The sequence below is a fragment of the Sphaeramia orbicularis genome, chromosome 8 (assembly GCF_902148855.1).
Source record: "Sphaeramia orbicularis chromosome 8, fSphaOr1.1, whole genome shotgun sequence".
In the NCBI taxonomy this organism is placed as follows: Eukaryota; Metazoa; Chordata; class Actinopteri; order Kurtiformes; family Apogonidae; genus Sphaeramia; species Sphaeramia orbicularis.
This window is the reverse complement of record NC_043964.1, coordinates 27,176,195-27,200,887: the sequence shown is the minus strand read 5'-3', so window position 1 is coordinate 27,200,887 and position 24,693 is coordinate 27,176,195. Positions and strand designations below refer to the sequence as shown.

Genomic DNA, 24,693 nt, shown 5'->3' with positions numbered 1-24,693 from the left:
ACCCTTTTAACTGATGCTAATCAGAAAATGTACAGCATAAAACTCGCCCAGTTTCTTTAACACAAGACTAGAATTCTTACCAAGATTTAGAAATGTTTTGAATCAATCTAGTTAGCTACAATGGCTCCAGCAAGCTACATCCAGAACCAACCGCGGAGGTTGTGTTTACATGGCACTGCGACTGCGCAGATAGCGGTAATGATGCTTTTACTGTCGCAGGAAAATACCATACAATTCTAGTGTGATATACGAACAACCAGCCAAAAAATTGATTATCTTGGCATGAGAGATATAAAATACGATAATATATGAGCTTCAGTGATAGTAGGGTAATTAAGTTAATCAAATTTGATTTGCCTTACTGGGCTAACCTATTTAGATAGCCTATTTAAACGGTTAGACTTGTAGTGAATTACACATTTACAAGTAACCATAAAGGCAACATTAAGAAACGGCGCACATTTTGCTACGCAGTCTTACATTAATGTAGCCCACCAATGTTTATTAAACAGCACAAGTTAACGCAGTTATTTCAGACAGCAAAAAACCTTAGTCTTGATTGGGGTAGACAGTTTCCACAATAATAAGCAGTTCACCATGGGGGGCTCATTTCCCCGCAAGATGTCGCTGTAATGCACAGGGTGGTACAGTCCCATCATGTTTATTACAGAGAGTATTGGGTTGAAAATACCAGTCTCTTTACAAATAAAAAATAAAAAATACTCAATATTCGTGTCGGTCTGCGATATTTAGACTTAACACTATCATATGCAGCCTTATGGTTATACATACTGTAGCAGCGCAATGCAACATACGGATAATTATACAATAGAATAAATTATACACAAATTGTTGTATTGTATTAGAGACACTGCTGGACGCAAAACAGCAAATCTGACTAAATGGTTCTTAACCCGGAAGTTACACCCTGCAGCGTAGTCTGTGCAGCCAACCAATAGTGTTAAAAGACGCCTCCGCCAATGACTCAAGCGAAGGACGGAGGTGAGATTATCAGGGATTCTTAGCTGGAGCGGTGTCGCAAGTATAAAGGGAAAAATAACCGCAATGGGCAGCTCCGACTCAAAACTCAACTTCAGGAAAGCAGTGATTCAACTGACAACCAAAACACAGGTATATGCGCCTCCATATAAACGAACAAATCATTACATGTATATCTATAGAGAGAGAAAGAGAGAGGAGAGAGAGGCAGCCGAGGAGCGCAGAGCATCATAGGGGAGATGACGCTTCGATCACGTTTATTATGTAGCAAAAGAAAAACACAGCCTCACATTTCATACACATCCATTCAGATCAAATATTTTGCACTTAGACTTGATTATATTTTTTTATGTAAACACAGCTGATTGCATGCACACAATATAGCAGAATTGCCATCCATCCAATAATCTCAATGTAATGTTTTCCGCTAAGCATTGGAATATTCATCCAAGCTGATCATTTGTAATTTTGACAGAGACATAAATGATGGCGTAGCGAAATCAAAGCTGATGACGTAGGGTTGAATATAACAACGTTTGCAGATGCGGCAGGTGGACTGGGCTGAGATAACAGCCAGAAAATGCTTCCTCACTGTTGCAACAATAGAGGTTTGTTTACATTGCAGGTCGCCATATGGGAAACCAAGGATGAGCTATATAAAAGCAAAACATTACATCAGTTTTTATAGTAAAGAGAATATGATAGCCTATTTTAAAGCACTGACAGATCAGTTTGACCATTCCCCTCCTCCACATCTCCGTATTTTCAGTCATTCTCAGACATTAACTGTTTGTGTATCTACGTATTTTGCACAGCCTGTTGAAGCTACAGATGATGCCTTCTGGGACCAGTTCTGGGCAGACACCACCACCACAGTCCAGGATGTTTTTGCACTGGTGCCAGCTGCAGAGATAAGAGCTGTTCGAGAGGAGTCCCCCTCAAATCTAGCAACCCTCTGCTACAAGGTACTCATGATATGTAATTCCTGCATTGATGTATTGTTGATTTGTGATTTGCAGTGACATTGAGGGACATTAGGATGTGGGTGAATTTAGGCTGCATCCTGGAATTATTTTGTTATGTAACAATCTAGGATTTTCTGTTAGAGCCGTGGACTGGCATCTGTCAGCATGGCACTGGCCCATACACTCAGATGAGGGAACAAGTGAGTCAACTCCCCTTCCTTTCTCTCGGTTTCCCGTCTCCAGTTCCCTGCTTCCGTTCGAAGCCGGCTATCAGAAAGAAAACAGACTGGGTACTCACAGCTTCATTAAATAAAAAAGGAGGGGATGAGGGCCCTTGAAGCTGTGCTGATTCAAAGGGTTTTGTTACCTATTTTAGACAGTATGCTGTTGCATACTGATTAATTGTGGACAAGTTACATCTAAAAGTACCCAAAACAACAGTGAACTACTTTCAGTGAAGGTATCTCATTATCATGCAATTTGTGATATGTTGTAATTTTGTTTTACAGTAACAGAATCTTTAAAATCCAGTTAATGGCACTGAATGGGAGAGCATTTAATAAGATCTACTGTCTGTACTGGTTAATCTATTCAGGGCAAGCCAAACAGAAAACAAGCACAAGTCTGATTGACGCAACTGGATTCATCACCAGGAACAAACATGCTATAGCCATCTTTTTAATTAAATCACTGAGCTAAACATAATGTTTGGCTGTATAGATTACCTGGTGACATTTTCCATGCCGCACTCATTTACATGCAACATTGATTCCTTAGGCTGTGGAGAAGCTGGTGCAGGGAGCTGAATCTGGCTGCACCACAGAGAGGGAGAAGCAGGTGGTTCTGAACTGCACACGTATCCTGACTCGTATCCTTCCATATATCTTCGAAGACCAGGACTGGAGGGGGTTCTTCTGGTCGACGGTGCCAGGTGCTGGACGAGCTGGGGTGAGTCAGAACAGGGATTTATAAAAAGCATCAAGAAATGGGCTTTAATTATTTATTATTAGACACAGAAAAAGATGTTAGTTATTAAAATATTTACTAAACCAGATACAAAAATGTACTGTTCTCATCATCTTTCTTTTATCTGCTGATCCTGACTTCAGTGGTGTATTCTATTGAACCCACTAAAGAAATGTGACTTGTTTTGCTTTGTTCATCAGTTCAATTGGTTTCTTCATCCTGTCATTTAATTTCATTTCATTTCACATGTTTATTTCAAACCTCCTACCACATTTATACACGTAACAGATGACGACTGGACAACACATGGTTTGAAAAGGGGATAGAAGAAGTATTGCTTTTAAAACTCCAACCCCTCACACCACACACAACCCATCACAACATTTCACTACACCAAAACAAAACAATACAGAACATTATAGAACAAAACAGAACAATACAGAACAGTACAGAATAAAACAGAACAATACAGACCAATACAGAACAAAACAGAACAATACATGACATTATAGATCAACACAGAACATTACAATATCACATCCTCACAAGACAGGAACATAAACATAAACAGGCCCGGACACACTCTGACCCCATACCCACTCCCCCTAGTGGAACCCACACTGTTTAGAGCCTCAATGTCACTGCATCTCCTCCAAGTACTGCTTCATTATTTGTTTTTTAAACATTCTATTAAACTGAAAAATGTTTGCACACTCTTTTAATTCATCTGCTAAACCATTCCACAGTACTACTCCCCTTACTGAGATGCATATTGATTTTAAAGTAGTTCTTACCTTTGGTTGGCACAATTTATTAATACCTCTGAGATTGAATTTATGTTGAGAATCTCTGTCTTTGAATATTTTTTTAATATTACCTGGAAGACATTTTGTTGATGCCCTAAACATGAGTTGTGCTGTTTTGTAATCCACCAGATCTAATAATTTTAAGTCTACTGACTGGAGAAAAAGTGGGTTGGTGTGGTTATTAAGGAGATATATTGTCCTTTCCCCTACAGAGCAGGAGATACAATGCAGTAAAGACAGTTTTAGGATGGTACTCCACAGTTTCACCATTTAACATTTTTTGAGCGACTAGAGAACAACGTTTCATAATCTGGGTCTAGTCCTAAACCGACTCTGTGTCTATGTTTTCCAGGCAGACGAGCTGGATGATGATGACGGGGCTCGACCACTGGCTGAGTCGCTGCTCTTGGCTATCGCTGACCTCCTCTTCTGCCCCGACTTTACAGTACACAGCCACAAGAGGGGTCCAGTGAGTACCCAGAGTCCTATTAGGCTATCACTGTGCAGTTCAGTGTCATCAGGCCTTTTTAAATTTATATCACAGTACATAGAAACACATATTAGCTAATGAAGTTTGAAGTTTAACAAAGGTTAATTGCCTTTGCAAAGTTCCCTTCTTCCTTGTTTACTCAACTAACCTGTTACACTAGTTACTCTGATGACAGAGGGTAAAATAAGAGCGTAGTAGTGTAGTGTCAGCCTCACCAGGAAGAATTCCTTGTTTCTCATGACCATGAAAGGAATGCTGCATGTCAGAAAACAGCACCTTCGCAGATCACAATGAATTGTCTCAACACTTCACTGTCACTGTATCATCACATCATGGAAAAAGGTCTTGAGATATCTATTATCAAGGAAAAGGAAAATGAGACTGAACTAGCAAAACACTAGTCATTTGTTCCATAAAACAAATTCTATTTATTGTTAGGGCTAAAGCAGGAAGAACGTTGACTTTCCAGTGGCACAGTGATAAGTAAGGTGATGTGTAAAACACTTGGCTCGGGTAAAGGTCAACATGAGTTTACATGGTGTTCCTTAGCAAGAGCTTGCATTGTTAAAATGTACCTACAGATCTCAGAAAGGGCTCATAGAATGCACTTACAGCCAGTTCTGTAATTGATAGCGATTCCAATGTTATAATTTTGCTTCTGTGTACCGCCACAGTGGATTTGAAATGAAGCAAACTGTGGACTTTGAACTTTAATTCAAGGGTTTTAACAAAGATTTTGTTAACAATTTAAGAATTATAGTCATCTTCTGATCGGTTTTGTAACAAGGTGAGTTTGTCCTGAGTGGGTTGCTGGTCCTAAGCACGCTAGTCGGATGATGGGGCTGCCATCTTAGTGACGTGCTGGAACCCCCCCAGGTGACCGGCCTGCCAAAGGTGTGACCTACAAGGAGCTAAGTTCCAGGCAGTAACACTCACCGGATCATAGGAATGTATGAGCCTCCTTGCCATGTCAAGGCTGGAACCCTTGAAGGAGGTAATTTTCAGACTCTCAAAAGTATGTGAACAACTAAGATTTTCATCCAAGTATGAGAAAGAATGCTTTTATTTATAATTGTCTTAGTTTGTCCACTTACTTTTGAGACTCTAAAATGGAGGGACTACAAAATTCCTAAATGGTTAAACCTCATGAGTTAAAGCAAAAATTCCACACTCCAATCACATCCTGTAACAGACTGAGTACAAAGCCTGAACCCAAATGCAAGACCAGTACGCAGAATAAGAATTGAGTGTGTTTATTAAACACAATCACAGGAGGAAAAACACAGCTCAGAATTATTAACACGTCTGTGAAGGCATGTGATACAGGACTCGACATCCAGGCTGTGAGCGGGGACAGCGGGCAGTCAGCACAGCCGAGCAGGAGAAATCCCGACAGCAACCTGACTAGGGCAAAACAGAGGAGAGTCAAAAAACAGGCCAGGTCATACACAGGAGAGCAAGTCAGGTGGCAACGGAACATGAGGAGAAGGCTTATTCACGTTTAAAGTCCAGGCGAGGGTCAAAACACACAGGTAAAACGTTGGAGGTTGAGGCAATCAGGGGAAAGGCAGAATTGGAAGTTGGATGAACGAACCAGGTCAGAACCAGACGAGCAGGCAGATGAGGAACAGGCAGAATCAGTGGTCAGAGACAAAAAAACAGGTCACAACAGGCAGACAGACTGACAGGATCCAAAAACGCTGGTGAGTAAGCACAACGAGTATAGCAAACAAACAGGGGAAGACACAGGGTTTAAATACACAAGAGGGCGGGAAGACAATTAGACACAGGTGGAACACATCAGGGTGGAGTCAGGCAATCAGGAGCAGGTGAAACAATCAAGGAGGGGAAGTAAAGACACCAGACAAGACACATGAGGGAAACTTAACAAAATAAAACAGGAAATGACAGACAACATAAAAGACAGACAAGACAGACAAAATCCAGACACTGTCTGGGAGCCGACATGACACATCCTGATTCTGTCATTTCAGATCTGCTGCAGTGGTATGTACAGGAAACATGACCAAGTTTGTGTCACTGTCCAAATACTTATGAATCTGACTGTGTTTGGCTGATTTGTGTTGATAGATATTTAATGTCAGTAATACATATGCAAAGGAAGGCTCATTTTGGTTTTGATAACAGAATAAGGCACAGTAATGAATCGCTCTGGTTTTTCCAGGACTCAGTGGAGAGCATGCAGTCTATAGACAGTTGTGAATACATCTGGGAGGCAGGGGTGGGCTTTGCGCAGTCCCCCCCTCTCAACTACATCCATGACCTGAATAGGTGAGTCAGGCTGCTGCTTTACTACATGTATTTTTTTCTTTCTCATTGTGACTAACACATTTTTTCCTCACCCTCTTCAGGACAGAGTTGCTGAGATTGTTACTCACCTGCTTCTCTGAGGCCATGTACCTGCCTCCTTCATCAGACCACACCATCCAGAACCCCTGGGTGACTTTCTTCTGCTCCACAGAAAACAGGTAAAGGAACAAATGTATTCCATATGTGATGATCATCCACGCAGCTGTCCATCAGTTAAAACTGTGCTTTTTTTGCAGACATGCTCTACCTCTGTTCACCTCTCTGCTGAATGTGGTGTGTGCCTATGATCCGGTGGGTTACGGCATTCCATACAATCACCTGCTTTTCTCCGACTACCGGGAGCAGCTGGTGGAGCAGGCGGTGCAGATCCTCATCGTCACCCTGGAGCACGATGGAGGGGTTCCCCAGCGTCCTGCTTCTCCATCCAGCATAGAGGAACACGAGGTAACCCCCCCAAGAAGAATCAAAAGAAACCAGTCAGCTGGAGGCGTGTCCATTTACAGTGTATTTTGATGTAATTTTGTATTCAAGTCTCCTGTCTTTGTGCAGTCCACAGGTCCGGAAAATCTTTTTGTTAATTATTTGTCAAGGATTCACAGAGAGGAGGTACATCTGTTACCAGCTCTATGAAATACACAACCATCCCTGTTTAGATCACTTGAAACCAACCGTGTTTTTTTTGTTTTTCCATTGGTAGGATTTTGACTTTGTGTTGAAGGGTTTAGCTCGTCTACTGACCAATCCTTTGGCTCAAACTTACCTTCCCAACTCAACTAAGAAGATCCAGTTCCACCAAGAGCTGCTGGTGCTTTTCTGGAAGCTTTGTGACTTCAATAAGGTTAGAAAATATACATTGATAAAAAAAAGATACTCTGAGAAAGTGTTGCTTTTGCTTAGTGAAATCCACATTTGTGTTCCCATGACAGAAGTTCCTGTTTTTTGTGCTGAAGAGTAGTGATGTGTTGGATATTCTGGTTCCTATACTCTACTACTTAAACGATGCCAGAGCTGATCAGTGTGAGTATCATTCATTGTGTTGGTTAGTTTTCCTGTATCCAACAAGCCTGAACCTCACATGTGCATTGATAGTAGTTGTTTACATGTAAAATCAGGCTTCAGTTTTGTTGGTCATCTGATGTATTGTGTCCTTGCTGCAGCCCGTGTTGGACTCATGCACATCGGCGTTTTCATTTTGCTGCTTTTGAGTGGGGAGCGAAACTTTGGCGTTCGCTTGAATAAGCCCTACTCCATCCATGTGCCTATGGATATCCCTGTGTTTACAGGGACTCACGCTGACCTGCTTATAGTGGTGAGATGCCTGCTCGGCTATGTCGCTGAAATAATGCTCTTGATTACTACTTAATGGTAAAAACATTCCATGCTCACAGCTGTTGTCGTGTTTGTTTTGTAGGTCTTCCACAAGATTATCACCACAGGCCACCAGCGTCTCCAGCCTCTCTTTGACTGCTTACTCACCATTGTTGTTAATGGTGAGCAGCTTTGACGCCATCTGTTGACAGCTAAACGCCTCATATTTCGGATTTTTGGAAGTTTAAACATCTCATAAGAAATAAATGTCACTTTCTATTTCAGTAAAGTAATTCTGTACTCAATTACACATTTATCTTTTTAACATTTCTGCTTCCATTTCAGTGTCTCCCTATCTGAAGAGTCTATCAATGGTGGCAGCCAACAAACTGCTCCACCTGCTGGAGGCCTTCTCCACCAGCTGGTTTTTGTTCTCTGCAGCCCAGAATCATCACCTTGTGTTCTTCCTACTTGAGGCTTTCAATAATATTATCCAATACCAGTTTGATGGTGAGAGGATTAAGCTTTGACACATTTGATACAGCTTTTTTTTTTATCTTAATAAATGTGCTTGCAGCTCTCAGAATGACCCATTTTTTATTGTTTACAGGAAACTGCAACCTGGTTTATGCCATCATCCGTAAACGTAACGTGTTCCACCAGCTGGCCAACCTGCCCTCTGACCCCTCCTCCATACAAAAGGCTTTGCAGAGGAAGAAGAAATCACCGGACGTCATCTCCCGAACCAGCTCCCAGGAAACTGTATCCATGGAGGGCTCACATCCTGCTGTTCCAGCCGAGCCTGGTACACTGAAGGCCAGTCTGGTGGCTATGCCAGGTACCAACTGTGCTCTAATTTAATAGAGTCATTCTGGAGAACTTAATTTTAAGATACGGAACCTACTGACTGAAAAAACTGTTCAAATGCCTACATGGAAAAAAATAGGACCAATGGCCCTGTAGCTTACCGGCCAAATTGAAAGTTTTGGGAAATGTATCCAGATGCAATTTATTATCACCCAGTTATGTGTATTTATTATATTACAGAAATAGCTCATGTTTTGGTCATATTCCAATCAGATCTGTAAAAAATTCAAATTCCAACTTGATATCATTGATACTTACTGATTTATTGGATCAATCCACTTCCTATCTGTTATAATGGGAAAATTTTTCAAAGTCACACCAAATCCAGAATCAGATCTGGATCGAAATCATTTCAATACGTTGTATTGACATCATCATACAGAAGCTGTATACCAAGTTTGAAGTCAATCAGAAGTGTAGTTTCGGAGAAGACGACGATTGAAATTTTTTCCCCATAAGAGCCCATGTTAAATTTTCCGTAAGTTCCTGGATCCAGAGGAAGATCCTGATCTGCATGTGGTCATTATGTTTTGGTCATGTCCCCATTAGGGCTGGACTGTAGAAATTTCAACTTGATATCATTCATATTTTTACAGAGTTACAGTTAGAGTTAGAGTTTTACAGTTATTGCATCCATCCACTTCCTATCTCTTATAATGGGGAAATTTTTCAAAGTCGCACCAAATCCAGAATCAGGTCCAGACCCAAATAATTTCACTAAGTTTTGTTGACATCATCATAAAGAAGCTGTATGCCAATTTTGAAGTCAATCGGAATTGTAGTTTAGGAGAAGAAGACGATTGAAATTTTTGTAATGGACGACAGATGACGACAGATGACGACAGACGACGCTGGACGCTGCATGATGAGGATAGCTTACGAGCCTATCAGCCAGTAAGCTAAAAACTACATAGAAATTTTAGTTTTGCTAATTCATTGTATCTTGCAGGCATTGATAAACTGACAGAGAAATCTCAGGTATCAGAGGATGGCACCATGGTGTCAGTTCCAAAGACGGACTCTCCACATACAGTCCCCCCAGACCAAAGTGCAGTTGCTGGAACCAGTGACACCGAATCAAACTCTGGCAGAGACAATGAAGTGAGTGTGACTGCACACATTCGTTAATAAAACGTACTTGAAGCCTGCTCATAACTCTGTCTCTTCACTTCATCAGGATGTTTTCTACACTGAAGCGGAAATGGAGAGAAGACGTTTATCAAGTGCATCTTCTACGTCTTTCTGGGCTCCCACACCAGATTGGGTCAGTGACCTCTCTCACCTCTGAGCCACCCCTTTGGTGTTGAATGTTGGGTAATTTCTGAGTAAGTGATCTGGTTGTACATTTTGTCTTTCAGGTTATGTCCTGGAAATGTAAGCTACCCCTGCAGACTATTATGCGGCTGTTACAAGTTCTGGTTCCCCAGGTGGAGAAGATCTGTATTGACAAGTATGTGAACAAATCTCTCTCCTTTTATCACCAAGTACAAAAATAGATCACCTGAAATCCCTTTGATTTGTACAAAAAACCTTTTACAAGTGTGCTCATGTGTTTCATTTCAGAGGTTTGACTGATGAATCAGAAATCCTGAAGTTTCTCCAACATGGTACACTGGTAGGCCTGCTGCCAGTTCCTCACCCTATCCTCATCAGAAAATACCAGGCCAATGCAGGCACTGCCATGTGGTTTCGCACCTACATGTGGGGGGTAGTTTATTTACGGTGAGTTCTAAAAGCTAATAAAAATAATCTTGACAGTTACTTTTACACATCGACTAAAATTCTCATCTTATTGTTTTTCTAGCAACGTGGACCCTCCTATCTGGTATGACACTGATGTACGCCTTTTTGAGATTCAGAGGATGTAAACTTCTTGACACAAAAGGGAAAAGGGGACTGTTCACCTTCAGGATTCCTCTTCCTTCAGTATCTTCTGGTTACTGCAAAAAAAAAACACTGTGTTGAACTTGCCTCATAATCATTATCATAATGCTTGTCCCTGATGCCCTGATTGGGTTAAGAGAGGTAGATACAACTCAGATCAAGAGAGGGGAAACGTTAAAATGTCAATATTGTTTATAAAGAAACTGTATTTGTACATTTTCTCAGACCACAGAATGTCATCCATAGCACTGACATGACTGAAGCATTAGCAGAAGAGTTATGCACCTTACTTGACAGAACAGAAGATGAAGGGGAAACACTGTTCAAATATATCAGCCAGACTTGTTTTTCAAAGATATGGACATGGTGCTTTTCCAACAGAGAGCTTGTAACATATCTTGGAGGGCACAGTGTTGGTGTTTCATGTTGTTCATTTGTTGTACTTGACCTGCTTCAAAGTGATTTTGCACTTATTGTAGTAGTTTGTGATAGTATAACTTACAGGATTTTAACATTAAGACAAATTGTATGTTTTGTTGTGTATAAGCAAGTTGGAGGTTTGATGTAGTTGGCCATGCTTAATATGCTTGATGTTGAAAACTGTATTTTCCTTAAATTATTCTAAATATATATATTGATATGCATCTGTGAATTCTGTGTTGGCATTACTCAATGTGCACTTAGTCAATGGGTCTTAAGTGAGGATTTATGAACTGATTTTTTTATTTTTTTTTGCTTTGTTCACTTTGCATGCATCATGCTAGTGTGCCATGCAGAGTCAATGTTACAATATTAATATTATTATTAATAATGTCAATATTACACTGTGACCACTAGATGGCACCAAGTCAGCAACAAATATGGTACAGATTTGAGCCCTTCCTTGCTAGAATTAAAAAAATGTTGGAAATGCAACTGTCAAGAAAGCTTTGTAAAACAAACAGCATAAATGGGATTAGGATGGAACACCTTGTTCAGCATTAACTAGTTCACTTAAGTCCATTTTATTACTTTATCATGAGGTGCCTTAAGCTAGTATTTCATTTATTATAATGTCAGGTGAGCAGGATTTGCAGTGTAGCACAAAAATGATGGGCAAATGTGTAATTTAATATTTATTTCATTACAATTTATTTATTATTAAATCAGGGTAATTAAAACTAAATATCAAATCATTAAGAGATTAGGTACACTTCAAAGAGACTCACAACTGCGTGCATTCGGTAAAAAATGGCAAAAGGAAGTCCAATATTCACAATACTGGCCCACATGGTAAATTTGTAGAATTTTATCTCAGTGTTTTGCTCAAACTGTGGACGAGCACCAAAAGCAGGCATGATCCAGAGCTGTTAAGCAGAAAAAAAAAGAAAACATTAGTCTTATAAGCTGTAAGATAGAGGAGATAGAGTCCATTGCTGCATGAAGGTAAGATAAACAAAACTTACGATTATATTAGCTAGCAACAAAAAGGCACAGATTTCTTTCAGCACTCTTCTTTTCCAGTGTTTGTGCAGATTTGATTTTGGGGAATAGTTGGTGCAGCTGCCAACTTCAACAACATTTATCTCTGCATGTTCCTGGGGGGTATCAGCGTTTGTTAGCGGCATTGCTTCATGTTGCTCCTGATCCAAACCCTGAATGATGAAGTAGTTCTGCAAGCTGATCTGGAGCACCATCAGCACACCCCAGGCTAGGTTTAAGCCATTGAGCACGCCTCTAGCTCCAGTTGCCACTACAGCCACAATAGTGAAGTAGCTGATGAAGAACTGACCCAGTGAGGATCCCAACAGCAGTCCTACATCCAGCCTTTTTGAGGGGTTGTTTTCAGACACAGCTTTCTTGCGGTCTAGCCTATAAATAACACACCCAACCACACTGAACGCAGACATCAGGCTCACTATCACTATATTCATTACAAAGTGAACGAACAGAGCTGTGTTTCTCCTCTTAATGTCCTTTTCTATGTCCACTTCATAAAGTATAAATGTTACAAGCCCTGCAAGCACAAGCCCTGTTCCCATCAGAGGTCCCAAACACACATCTTTTACATGAAATTTAGCACTGTGGTGGCTGTGGGTCTTAGCACGTCGACCAACATTTTTCCACATGACGTATGCCATAGCAGAAGCAAAGAGGCTGTATTCTATGTTAAAGGGGTACAGGAAGCAATAGGCCTCTTTGAAAGTCTCACAAGCTGACAGATTGCATTTACATTCCTTGTGAGAGCTCTGGCTGGCTGAAATGAAGGTGAAAAGAAGGACAGAATTAAGTTATTTTGTTCTGAATGCTTATTATACCAACATTTTGACAGGTTACACATTAAAACAAATGACGTTTAATACCTATGTACTTCCTGTATGAGACACTAATATTTATTTCAGGAACCTCAGTATGATGAATTGATTCCTCAGTCACTGCTGCGATCCACACCATCAGATTAGTTGAAAGTGTTACTGCAAGGCCACAACTGACAAAGTTCACAAGTTGGATTAAAGTACAAATACTGTGAATAAGTAGTTTAAGATAATGAGGAAAAAGACAGTTACCGAGAAATTGTTGTTTGAAGCTGTACACAGTCCTTTGCATGACCGATGAAGAAGTATGTCTATAAGAGATCATTTTTTTTCACAGTTGGTACAAAATGCAAACAAGTAAAACATATTAGAGCATTTAAGGGTATTTTAAGACAAAAATAATCACCTGGACAAACAAAAATACAGCTTGCACAACTGGAAAGGCAACTTTAACAGCAGAGTCACAGTGAAGGTAGCCCACACTGGTGCAAATCTTAAAGACGTCCATGAGTAAACTGAGCAGCCCGAACAACACTAGTCCAGCTGCAATGAAAACATGCATATAAGTAATACAAACATCTAAACAGATGCACTAGATATGTTCTAGATAGACAGGTCTCACCTCTGAGCCACACAGGAGCTGCATGGCTATCTTTGGACTGCGGAGACTGATCCGTTCTGTAGGTGCAGACTATGTAAAACAGCATCCATAACATTGTGAGGAGGAGGAGGATGATGAGGAAGATTTGTCGCTGCACAGCAGTGATGGTCACACTCTTAAAGGCACTTCCACTGACTATAGCACAGCCCAGGAACAGGATGTTGATGCAGATTATGCCAGAAAGTAGCTGTCCAGTCCCACGTTGGGCCCTCTCCCTCACTACCTCTTTGAGTCTGACACAGTCGTCTCCAGTGTTTTCCACATTGGTAGTGGGACTCAAAGAAGACTGCATGTTGTCCATCTCTACTGCTGTTTCAATATTTGATGGATGGGCCTCAGCAGCCTCCCTTTTATCATTTGGCATTTTGCTATTGAAAGGACACATTAAACCATATAGTTGTGTGCCTACTTGGGTAATATGTTGCTTTTGAGAAGGTGGTAAAAAAATTATTGTTATTATAACTTTCATTTAACCAGGAAAAAAAACTCATTGAGATTAAAAATCTCTTTTTCAAGAATGTCCTAGCCAAGACAGCAGCAGCAGCAGAAAAAATATAAAAGAGTAGTACATAAAAAAAATATACACTTCACAGGCTGCATACAGTTCTTTCTTAACTGGGGTCACTGTTGTTTCACCCTAATCATCCTCGAAGTAGAGTTAGATTTAAAAAAACAAACAAACAAACAAACAAACAAACAAACAAAAAAAACAGCCTTAACAGTAGCAATAAACGTAAATGTAAAATCCTTTTAGCTAGAAATGAATCACTTTTTTTCCCCGATTTTTTACCTGGAGAAGAGTTTATTGCAGGTCCGTGGCATATGTCGAGTTCTATTTTTCATATTCCGAGCTCTTTTTTATAACCTCACTGACATGTTTAAGAGGAAAACTTCATCTAAACACCGCCGTGAACTGGAGCTGGTCTGTGTCCCCGTCAGTGAACCACGCAGGAAATGCACGCGCATCACGCAATGTGACGCACAGAAACAGGTGTAGTTACTTTCAGGTGATTAATAATGTCGTTTTTCATCACTTACATACTTTCACCACAAGTAAATATATGTTTGTAGTTGAAGATTATTACCGTTCCTACATAAATCACGAATAGAAAGCGAATAAAAATGATTCTTCTTCTTCTTCTTCGTGGGTAGCTAAAGTTATTCGACACTGAGGTGTAAATTGTAATTCCAGTCCCGCCAGGATTTCGCCGGATTTTTTTTTTTTTTTTTTTTTTTGATTGCTGCGGCCTAAAATGCCTGATTTTGCGGCAGCTTTTCCAAAAATTTTTGCTGAAAGTTGCGATAATGTGAGGCTTCTTTCAATACAGTCAAAGGAACATGGGTAATTGCAAATTACCCAGAACAAGGCATTTTTTTCATTCTTTCATTTATTTGTTTTGAGCAGCCAATCAGAGTGCAGTGTCACAGAACGTCAGCCAATGAGAGTGGAGCGTCACAGAACACCAGCCAATCAGAGTGCAGTGTCACAGAACGTCAGCCAATAAGAGTGGAGCGTCAAAGAACACCAGCCAATGAGAGTGCAGCACCACAGAACATCAACCAATCAGAGCACAGCATCACAGAACGTCAGCCAATGAGAGCGCAGCGTCACAGAACGCCAGCCAATCAGAGGGCAGCGTCACAGAACGCCAGCCAATCAGAGCGGAGCGTCACAGAATGTCAGCCAATGAGAGCGCAGTGTCACAGAACGTCAGCCAATCAGAGCGCAGTGTCACAGAACGTCAGCCAATCAGCGCGCAGCGTGACAGATCGCCAGCCAATCAGAGCAGAGCGTCACAGAAAGTCAGCCAATGAGAACGCAGCGTCATAGAACGCCAGCCAATCAGAGTGCAACGTCACAGAACGCCAGCCAATGAGAGCACAGCGTCACAGAACGCCAGCCAATCAGAGCACAGCATCACAGAACGCCAGCCAATGAAAGAGCAACGTCACAGAACGCCAGCCAGTCAGAGCGCAGAGTCACAGAACGCCAGCCAATCAGAGTGCAACGTCACAGAACGCCAGCCAATCAGAGCGGAGCGTCACAGAACGTCAGCATATGAGAGCGCAGCATCACAGAACGTCAGCCAATGAGAGCGCAGCGTCACAGAACGTCAGCCAATCAGAGCGCAGCGTGACAGATCGCCAGCCAGTCAGAGCGGGGCGTTACAGAATGCCAGCCAATCAGAGCGCAGTGTCACAGAACGCCAGCCAATCAGAGTGCAGCGTCACAGAATGCCAACCAATGAGAGCGCAGCGTCACAGAACGCCAGCCAATCAGAGTGCAACATCATAGAACGCCAGCCAATCAGAGCGGAGCGTCACAGAACGTCAGCATATGAGAGCGCAGCGTCACAGAACGTCAGCCAATGAGAGCGCAGCGTCACAGAACGCCAGCCAATCAGAGCGCAGCGTGACAGATCGCCAGCCAGTCAGAGCGGGGCGGTACAGAAAGTCAGCCAATGAGAGCGCAGCGTCACAGAGCGCCAGCCAATGAGAACGCAGCGTCACAGAACACCAGCCAATCAGAGCGCAACGTCACAGAACGTCAGCCAATGAGAGAGCAGCATTACAGAACGCCAGCCAATCAGAGCGCAGCGTCACAGAACGCCAGCCAATCAGAGCGCAGCGTCACAGAATGCCAGCCAATGAGAGCGCAGCGTCACAGAACGCTAGCCAATCAGAGTGCAGCGTCACAAATCGCCAGCCAATCAGAGCAGAGCGTCACAGAACATCAACCAATCAGAGCGCAGTGTCACAGAACGCCAGCCAATCAGAGTGCAGCGTCACAGATCGCCAGCCAATCAGAGCGGAGTGTCACAGAACGCCAGCCAATCAGAGCACAGCGTCACAGAACGCCAGCCAATCAGAGTGCAGCATCACAGAACGCCAGCCAATGAGAGCGGAGTGTCACAGAACGCCAGCCAATCAGAGCGCAGCGTCACAGAACGCCAGCCAATCAGAGCGCAGCATCACAGAACGCCAGCCAATGAGAGACTAGCGTCACAGAACACCAGCCAATCAGAGCGCAGCGTCACAGAACGTCAACCAATGAGAGAGCAGCGTCACAGAACGCCAGCCAATGAGAGGGCAGCGTCACAGAACGCCAGCCAATCAGAGCGCAGCATCACAGAACGTCAGCCAATGAGAGAGCAGCGTCACAGAACACCAGCCAATCAGAGTGTAGCGTCAAAAATACATGCAGTACATTATTCGTCCCAAACAGGGAAATAAACCCAGTGAAAAAGTCTTTAAAAGACTAAGAGATATTAAAAAAATCATGTTTTATTAATAATTTATCTATCACTTTATTTGTACAACATGACATGTACATGTTCGTTCAAACTATAAATACGTTAGGTTAGGTGCTTATGTGATGCAATCTTTAATAAACTCTTCTTTCATGTTTATTTTTTAATATCTTTTTTTATTTATATTTTTTTATTATTGTTTTTTTATTCATGAGACTGGTGAACCTACTGTATTATTCGGTTTTTAAAAATAAGATAGATATAGCCAACAGTTCATGTAAAGATACAGATGTTTACAACATATAAGGGTTAATATTTACTATTTACCTCTGCTTTTTTTTTTGATGTAATATAGTTCTAAAGCAAAACTCCAGTTACATAAACTCCAGTTGTGAACGCCTAATGCTCTGGTTCAGTTATTTCTCCATCACAGTATTATCCTTGTCAAAGTCCCCTTACCTTTCCCTCATCAACTCTGAGGGCTAAAATTCACTTTGTGCCTCTTATAGCCCACCTACTAAAAGGTGCCACCATAGAAAGATACTATCACTGCTTCACCTGTCTGTGGACATGCTATGGCTGATCGCTGATCGTTGTATGTGCACAACAATCAAGCTCATACAAAATAATGGGCAGAGTGTTACTGTATGTGTATTGCATGTATTTCTTGTATTTGCTACATGTATTCTGTGTCTCTCTATTTATTGCTGCTCAACAAATATTCCAGCACTTCTTTTTGTTGCTACAGGCCACAACCTAGAATGATGAAAATACTTGGATCAGGAATTTTACTTTACTCTCGCCTACACACACTATAGCTGGTCAAGGAGAGTCAGACATATATTGAAGTAAGTGTGTATTTTATACAGCAACAGCATCCCACCCTTAGTTCAGATTCTATAGATTATGGTTTCATCATTATTCTCTGAAGATTCTTTCTCGTCTAAAGTAATTTCTAGGTCGACTGGATCTTTTTGACATCTTTAACAATTGTAACAACTAGCCACACACACAAAGCTTTTTATTTCCTGTGTCCCAGCCTCAGTTTACACCTGAGGTACAGTGTGAGAAAATATACAATAGTTCTATACCTCTAACCTTAACCCAGTGCACAAACACACCCTACAGACTCTAAAGCCCAGGTAGCAGGCCAAGGTAAGAAGAGAACAGAGTGGAGGTATACAGCACCTACAGTCATACAATTTGCACAGTTGTATTTTTTTCAGGTCCTGTGGACACAAACAGCTTGTATTTAGTACAAATGTGTAGGTGGGTGTAACTTTTGCAGCAATTGGAAATGATTTATTTTATATGTTCAGAGAAAATAACCCAAGGTCAAACAATCTAAATGAACAATCAACTATAATCATTTTGATTTTAGTTGACACTGCAGACTTAAAGTCTTCAGTTCTGCAAAGACATCGCCCATTCTAACTGTTTTGAAAGAATCTAGAGTTTTTAACACAACTCAGACTGAGCTAAGGGTTTGCTCTACAGGCCAGGATGACTTTGTCAAGTAAGTATTTAACTGTAAATTATGCAAAAAAGGAAAACAAATATGTGCCTCAAATGTACTTTACGGGTTGACTTTAAGTCATCTTGACACTAAGGTTAGCAAAAAAAAAAACAGACATAAACTGTGAGACTCAAACATGTTGTCTAAGCAAGTCTGTTATTGCAAACGTCAATCTTTGACAGATCACCTGCTGATGTGGTTCAGTGCAGCTTTACTAGACCATTTTGCACTTATGATTGTCACAAGGTGGGAAACAAAGGTCAGTTAATTCTCTCTTGGTCCGTCACAAATATTCAGGATGCTGAAGACACCAGACATGCTTCTTCTCTTCTGTCTTGTCGGGGCAGCAAATGCTCTGTACAAGCAGTGGATTCCTGACACTAACTATGAGAATAAGACCAACTGGGACAGAGGAGCTGTTCCATGTGGCAACGACGTAGTCCAGTTTTCAGCCCAGAGGAAGGTGTCTGTGTTTGTGGAATCTGCACATGCTGTACGGGAGATGAAGCTACCACTTGATGGAGAGTTCATCTTGAATTCCAGAGCTGGTTTTTATGTTCTTAGTGGACAAGATCCAGACTGTGGAGCAGGTGTCACTACCAAATTCAAAAATTCAGATTCTCTTGTGTGGTATAACCCAGCCCTGTGGCAGGCCGCTGCCACTTTGGACGACCTGCAGCAGAAAAACTTCCTATTTTCAGTCCATGAGGAGAGTGTTCCTTGTAAGCATGACGATGTGGTCTTCAAAGCCAGCTCCTCCTTCAGAGTGGATACCAGCTCCAGTGAAAAGGAAATCCCTGTTAAGTCTGTGTCTGTGCTGGGGAAGAAGTTTGATAGCTCTGATGGAACTGAGTTTAACGAGTACCTCCAGTCCCACACAGGCCGACTGCAGTTTCATGGGTCTTCTGATGTTGCTCCTGGAATGTCAGCCTGTGATGATCCATCTGGCTGCATCTGTGGGAATTCCGCAAACCTCCCACGGATCTGTAACACCGTAACATGTACTCCCTCAACCTGCAAGAAGCCCCTTCGCCCTTCAGGACACTGCTGTGATGTGTGTGGTGCAATTCTCACTGTACATTATGACTCTGGTTTCAACCTGCAGACCTACAGGCAACGAATCCAGCATCGATTTCTCACACAATACACATCAGTTCAGCTAGGAATGTCTAAAGTCTTCCAGTCACAGAGGTTACTTAATATAATCCCTTTATGGACATCAGCAGAAATCCAGGTGGTCATTCTAGATGGAGAAGGCAGTTCTCAGGCAGAGGCTCTGGTTCAGGACCTAATGAAAGACATTAATTCTCAGGGCTCTATCCTGGGAATCACTGGAGCTGAAGTTCAAACCTCTTCTGGAAACAACAGCAAACAGACCAACACTGGAATGGTGATTGGAGCTGTGTTTGGAGTTTTAATAATGCTTTCACTTATTGTCACCATAGTCGTCCTGGTCCGTAAGGGGGTTGTTCAAATGCCATCCATAAGCATGTTTCATACGAGCAGTGACATTGGAGAACTCGGTGGACCTATTGATCGTGGCTTTGATAATCCCATGTTTGACAAACCCTCTTTGATGCCTGAAGTTCCTAGTCTGTATGGGACTGAAGTTACCAACTCAATCTCTATGAGGCAGACAGGTGTACACTTCGTAAATCCAGTTTATGATGAACATGAAACTGATTTTAATGTTTGAAATTGTTAATGATTTCCCAAAGTGCTTTTTAAAACAATCTGATAGGTTTATAAGGATTCAGGAAACAAAATGTACTCGTGTAATTGCTGACAGACACTGCAGTTTTGAATAATAAACTAAATGTGTGAGACAAATAAAAAAAAATCACTGGCTGGCAAATGTGTACTTTGTTTTTACTCATCATCACATTTAAGAGCAATAAAGTTACAATAAATTCCATTTCGTGCAAAGGGAACATTCATGTTGTATTGTTACCACTAGATGGTAGTATATTTAACTTTCTTGACAAGAAATGTACAGTATTATGACTTTTTGAAGCTTGTTATGCAATCTCAACCAACATTTACAGTGCCCACATTCGTCTTTTACAAGCTCACATGGAAGGCAGCTGGTATTTTGGGCACTAACACCAGTAAACAAAGGAAAGGGAATCATTTTGCATTGAGCAGGAAAATAATATTGTCTTTCTTCTTAAGCCATGCCACAACATACAAGGGCTCTAAAAAGTCGACCTTATAGCTGTGAAGGAGTGTCATGGTATCAGTTACATTATAGAAAGACACTGAACCTTTGTGGAAATCTGCATATAAGCCAATCACGGGGATATCAGTGACCTCCAGGGGAGTCTCTACAGCGGCGTGCCAGACGGAGAAACCTCTGCTGTTTCTCCCCAAACACCAGGAGTAGTCATTCCCTGTGATGCTGCTGGTGCTTTCCTCTCCCTTGCGGTCGATGCTCTTATACGTGACTCCTACGTGAGCACCTTCCCCGCTCAGCTCGGCCTCGATATAGTGTCTCCCCAGGTAAAGGCTCTCTGAAGTCATCGCCTGTCGCCAATACTCAAAGCGACTGGGGTGGTCTGAGTAGCTGTGCTGCCAGGGGCTGGTGTTGGTCAGTTTTCTGTTGTCCGCAGTTACTCGCAGGAACTGATGAATGGTGTCTGGGTCAAAGGTCAAACTCCTGGCATCTACCATACAGGGGAAAGACAGTTATATAAAGACCAAAATCCTGTTCCTTTCAGTTGTGGCCCATCAGGTTTTTGTATTACAGTCAATGACAAGAGACAGTGAATTGTGCCGTGATTTATACATATAATGTTTGTTCATTTAAATCATAATTCTACAAGCCAAGAAAGTCACAATTTGTGTAAAATCTTTTGAACTGTCAGACTGTGAAAATACGCAAACAGAAAGACGATGAACTATAAACCGTATCGTAACATTCTCTCTCCATGATCTGTTTAACATGACCAGACTTGTAAGGATTTCCATTTCTTTCAATACTTTTTCACTTTGCTCTCAAAGAAAGGTAAAATGTGCCAAAGTAGCAGCCATTTGGGTGTTGGTGGCGTGTATCACAAAAAATACAGACTACCTTGCCTTGTAAAATCAGTTTTTAAATGGACAAACATCATACTTGTATATATCAGCGCAATTCTGATGGGATCAATCAGTGGTTTATCTGTCACCACTGACGCCATTCATGTTTTTTCCAGTATTAGGTCCAGTGGGGCACAATGAAATGGACAGGACCAAATACAGTCGCGGAAAAAATTATTGGACCACCCCTTGTTTCCTTCAATTTCTCATTCATTTTAATGCCTGGTACAACTAAAGGTACATTTGTTTGGACAAATATAATGATGACAACAAAAATAATTTATAAGAGTTTAATTTAAGTGCTTATATCTATCCATTTTCCATGTTTTCTTGATAATAACCAAAATCACTTCTGTTTGTACATCAATATCTATGACATTGTACTGACAAAAACAGTACTTTTAGGCATTCCATGTTTTCTTTTCTGTCTGTTTTAGTCACATGATGCACATAGGAGTTAGTACTTGATTGCATAACCATTGTTTTTGATGACTTTTGATGGTCTAATAATTTTTTCCACAACTGTATAACATGCTGCATGCATATAAAAAAATTGCATTTACATTTCAGAAAGTCCTCTCTGGTCTGTGGATCAGGAAGAGGTGAAGGCTGAGACTCTGGCATCTTATTCCCTGGTTTATCATTTAATAGAGACATTAATGAGCATATTTGTAACAAGCTTTGATTTACACAGTGAAATAAATTAATAAAAACATTATTATTATTATTTTTTTTTTTTACAAAGGATTAAAGCAAATTGTCTCGAAATAAAACATAAAATCTGATATACACCCACCACTTTTGCAAATCAAGTTCATTTTTTCACTGTAGCTGGAGAGCATTAGGTCACACAGTTCCTGTGTTGCATCCGTCACTATTTGGGCATAAGACCTTAGATGCTCCATCTGGTTGACGTACACGCTGGGCAGGGATACGTCTGCCTCTCTTTTTTTCCACTGGGAGTACTCCTAAAGTAGACACAACAAATGTAGCCATATGTTGTGACTCATAACAACCCTACATGGTTGCATCGTGACAGGAAGAGAAGATTAGATGCTGCTCCTTTTCGCCGTTCCAAAGCTTTTTTTTTTTTTTTTTTTTTTTCAGTGAAATTGTCGAAAATGCCTTGTCTGTGTGCACTGTAAACACAGCAGCCTCCAAAATAAACTGGGCCTCAAAGAGCATCCTGTGCTAATCCTAACATCATGTGAGACAGTTTGCCCAATTTGCTAGTCTATAATAAAATCTGTACTTATCTGCTATTACTTACTACCTCTTTTTTCATTACCTGCAAGAAGTCAATATCAGTCTTGGCTTTTGGTAGCTTATTCATTTGAGCCAAAATCTTCATCAGCTCCCCTTTTCTTTGCTCTAAATGTGCCTGTATGCCTTCTGCTTGTCTGAAGGCCTGCCTCTGCTCTCCCTCCAGAACTGCCATTGCCCCTTTTTTGGCCTCCTGCACAGCTGTCTGCAGCCTGGAAAACTGTTGTTCAATGACAGCACAAACCTCCTGCACCGAAGACTGAAAAGACAGAGAAAAAGAACACAGCAGAACATTAAAATCATCAGAATAACAGTATCTGCAGAAAATGGATTATGGAGTAATACTTTGCATACCTTAATTGTATCATGGTTGCTCTGTAGCTTTGTTATAGCTTTCTCAGTTGCTGACACACTTTGACTGATCTCTGAGTGTTTCTGCTGTAGTTCAGTCTGCGAACAATCATAATAAAACCCAGGGCAACACATGCTGCGTCAGGTTTTCCAATGAGACCATATGTGGCTAAGACATGCTAAAACATCTGACACATATTTTCTGGAAGTCTGTCAGCAGTTGACGTTTAAACCATCATTTCACAGCTAGAATTTCTTGGTTATAAATTGCACTGTGTGTGTTTTGTTGTAAAAACCTCAATCTTTGCGCGCGCCTCCCCCACAGATGCAGTTATGTGCCCTTCGTGTGCCTCTTTCGCACAGTCCAGACACAGACAGCAGTTATCCATCAGACAGAAGCACTCGAAAGGAAGACAATGAATGTCACAAGTCGGACAGTCGATGTCGTGGAGGGGCTCCACCAGTCGATGGTTCTGAAACTTAACCTTTTCCAGATGGGGTCTCAGATGCAATTCACAGTAGGAAACCAAACAAGTCAGGCAGGATTTTAGGGCTTTGCTGGGAGTGTCCATGCAGGAGTCACACAACACATCTTCAGGAAGCAATGAGTGACAAGTCTGGCCAGTGGAATCTATCAGCTCCTCCTTTACACTCTCTTTCAGATCCTCTTCACTGGTGCCGCTGCTGATAGTCGCCATGTTTGAGAGTGACCTTTTGTCGTGTCGTTCCAGTCGGGATGAATCTTAATCCTAAACCACGAGTCGTCTAATCAGTTTGAACATGAACCCACTGAGCTTTGTGTTGGACTGTTACAAGACCTGATTCTGCACAGAAAGCAGCCTTTTTTTCCTTTTCAAGTCCACATCTTGAATGAATAAACGGTGAATTGTGAGCCACGCCCAAGCTATTTTGTTCTAATCCAGCTGAAGCTTACTCATTTTTCAGCCTTTCTCTGTTTGCATTCAACAAGTTTAAGACACAAAGTAGATCAGAGCGATGAGGAGCAATGAGACGGAAATGACAACTGTGTTATGGCCCAATCAGGAAGGGGAGTGAACATCCTCTATTTTTCAAGCCAGTGACCTAGTTTTATTTTACAGATTGCACTTTTTCTAGCAAAAAAGACATCAATAAAAATAGTAATTATAACAATTCAATCTGACTTCTATGTCAAACAAACATAATTCATTATACAAATATTATTTAAAGAAACTGTTTGAGTTTTTATTACCACAAATTACTTTTTCAGATGTTGGTCATAGACTTTAGTGTGAGGCTCACAGTGTTTCCTTCAGATAACAGTGTCCTGTCAGATGCTTGGAGCTTCCAGATAATGATGCTTATATAAAGTATTTCCTGATTTCATGTCATGTAGTAACAATAACCGTTGTGTGTTCCGTCAGAGCAGTCAGTGTGTGACGATTATCATTGGCGGAAGATGCCAAAACATAAGATGTGCATTCCAAGTCTAGGCGTAACGGACAGGAAATGTCTCTGTAAACAGTTCAATGAACAGTCTCCTGTTCATTCACATACTTGTTCCTGAACAATGGCTTACAAGTTTCATAACAGTGTGAATCTCCCTTACTATCATCACTGACAACTGTTTGGTAATGACTCTTTTTATAACACACTCTGCATATTTTCATTGTGCAGAGGAAGTACT

General features: G+C 41.3%; 4 protein-coding genes across 4 annotated transcripts; 2 read left to right on the top strand and 2 right to left on the bottom strand.

Moving 5' to 3' along the window:
• Positions 1-973: 973 nt before the first annotated feature.
• Positions 974-11,268, top strand: hid1a (HID1 domain containing a). The gene is made up of 19 exons (XM_030140990.1): positions 974-1,131; positions 1,815-1,964; positions 2,742-2,912; positions 4,089-4,205; positions 6,412-6,518; positions 6,599-6,715; positions 6,794-7,001; positions 7,107-7,163; positions 7,255-7,395; positions 7,484-7,574; positions 7,715-7,866; positions 7,969-8,047; positions 8,211-8,375; positions 8,476-8,703; positions 9,682-9,833; positions 9,910-9,996; positions 10,091-10,182; positions 10,296-10,454; positions 10,537-11,268. The coding sequence occupies exons 1-19, from the start codon at positions 1,066-1,068 to the stop codon at positions 10,598-10,600; spliced, it is 2,403 nt and encodes an 800-aa protein (XP_029996850.1). The 5' UTR covers positions 974-1,065; the 3' UTR covers positions 10,601-11,268.
• Positions 11,269-11,791: 523 nt separating this feature from the next.
• On the bottom strand, positions 11,792-13,914 carry LOC115423950 (proton channel OTOP2-like). The gene is made up of 6 exons (XM_030140991.1): positions 13,533-13,914; positions 13,317-13,453; positions 13,163-13,221; positions 12,959-13,083; positions 12,062-12,852; positions 11,792-11,962 (listed from the first exon to the last, which is right to left on the bottom strand). Exons 1-6 carry the CDS (start codon positions 13,870-13,872, stop codon positions 11,792-11,794), a joined length of 1,623 nt encoding a protein of 540 aa, XP_029996851.1. The 5' UTR covers positions 13,873-13,914.
• A 4,606-nt stretch (positions 13,915-18,520) lies between these two features.
• On the top strand, positions 18,521-20,063 carry amn (amnion associated transmembrane protein). The gene has a single exon (XM_030141852.1). The coding sequence runs from the start codon at positions 18,637-18,639 to the stop codon at positions 20,032-20,034; it is 1,398 nt and encodes a 465-aa protein (XP_029997712.1). The 5' UTR covers positions 18,521-18,636; the 3' UTR covers positions 20,035-20,063.
• Positions 20,064-20,186: 123 nt separating this feature from the next.
• LOC115424523 (tripartite motif-containing protein 16-like) lies at positions 20,187-24,606 on the bottom strand. The gene is made up of 6 exons (XM_030141848.1): positions 23,324-24,606; positions 23,031-23,126; positions 22,702-22,935; positions 22,210-22,381; positions 21,977-22,045; positions 20,187-21,001 (listed from the first exon to the last, which is right to left on the bottom strand). Exons 1-6 carry the CDS (start codon positions 23,723-23,725, stop codon positions 20,466-20,468), a joined length of 1,509 nt encoding a protein of 502 aa, XP_029997708.1. The 5' UTR covers positions 23,726-24,606; the 3' UTR covers positions 20,187-20,465.
• Positions 24,607-24,693: the final 87 nt, after the last annotated feature.

Excerpts from the sequence above, each read along its gene's own strand:
- hid1a (XM_030140990.1), top strand. The coding sequence starts at position 1,066 with ATGGGCAGCTCCGACTCAAAACTCAACTTCAGGAAAGCAGTGATTCAA. Across the intron at positions 4,206-6,411 it reads ACAGCCACAAGAGGGGTCCA|GACTCAGTGGAGAGCATGCA; the intron begins GTGAGTACCCAG and ends TGGTTTTTCCAG. Across the intron at positions 7,002-7,106 it reads CCAGCATAGAGGAACACGAG|TCCACAGGTCCGGAAAATCT; the intron begins GTAACCCCCCCA and ends GTCTTTGTGCAG.
- LOC115423950 (XM_030140991.1), bottom strand. The coding sequence starts at position 13,872 with ATGGACAACATGCAGTCTTCTTTGAGTCCCACTACCAATGTGGAAAAC. Across the intron at positions 13,222-13,316 it reads CTGTATTTTTGTTTGTCCAG|ACATACTTCTTCATCGGTCA; the intron begins GTGATTATTTTT and ends GATCTCTTATAG. Across the intron at positions 13,084-13,162 it reads CTTCAAACAACAATTTCTCG|TTGTGGCCTTGCAGTAACAC; the intron begins GTAACTGTCTTT and ends GAACTTTGTCAG.
- amn (XM_030141852.1), top strand. The coding sequence starts at position 18,637 with ATGCTGAAGACACCAGACATGCTTCTTCTCTTCTGTCTTGTCGGGGCA.
- LOC115424523 (XM_030141848.1), bottom strand. The coding sequence starts at position 23,725 with ATGGCGACTATCAGCAGCGGCACCAGTGAAGAGGATCTGAAAGAGAGT. Across the intron at positions 23,127-23,323 it reads AGGCGCGCGCAAAGATTGAG|ACTGAACTACAGCAGAAACA; the intron begins GTTTTTACAACA and ends GATTGTTCGCAG. Across the intron at positions 21,002-21,976 it reads CAGAGAGGACTTTCTGAAAT|ATGCCAGGAGTTTGACCTTT; the intron begins GTAAATGCAATT and ends CCTGTATGGTAG.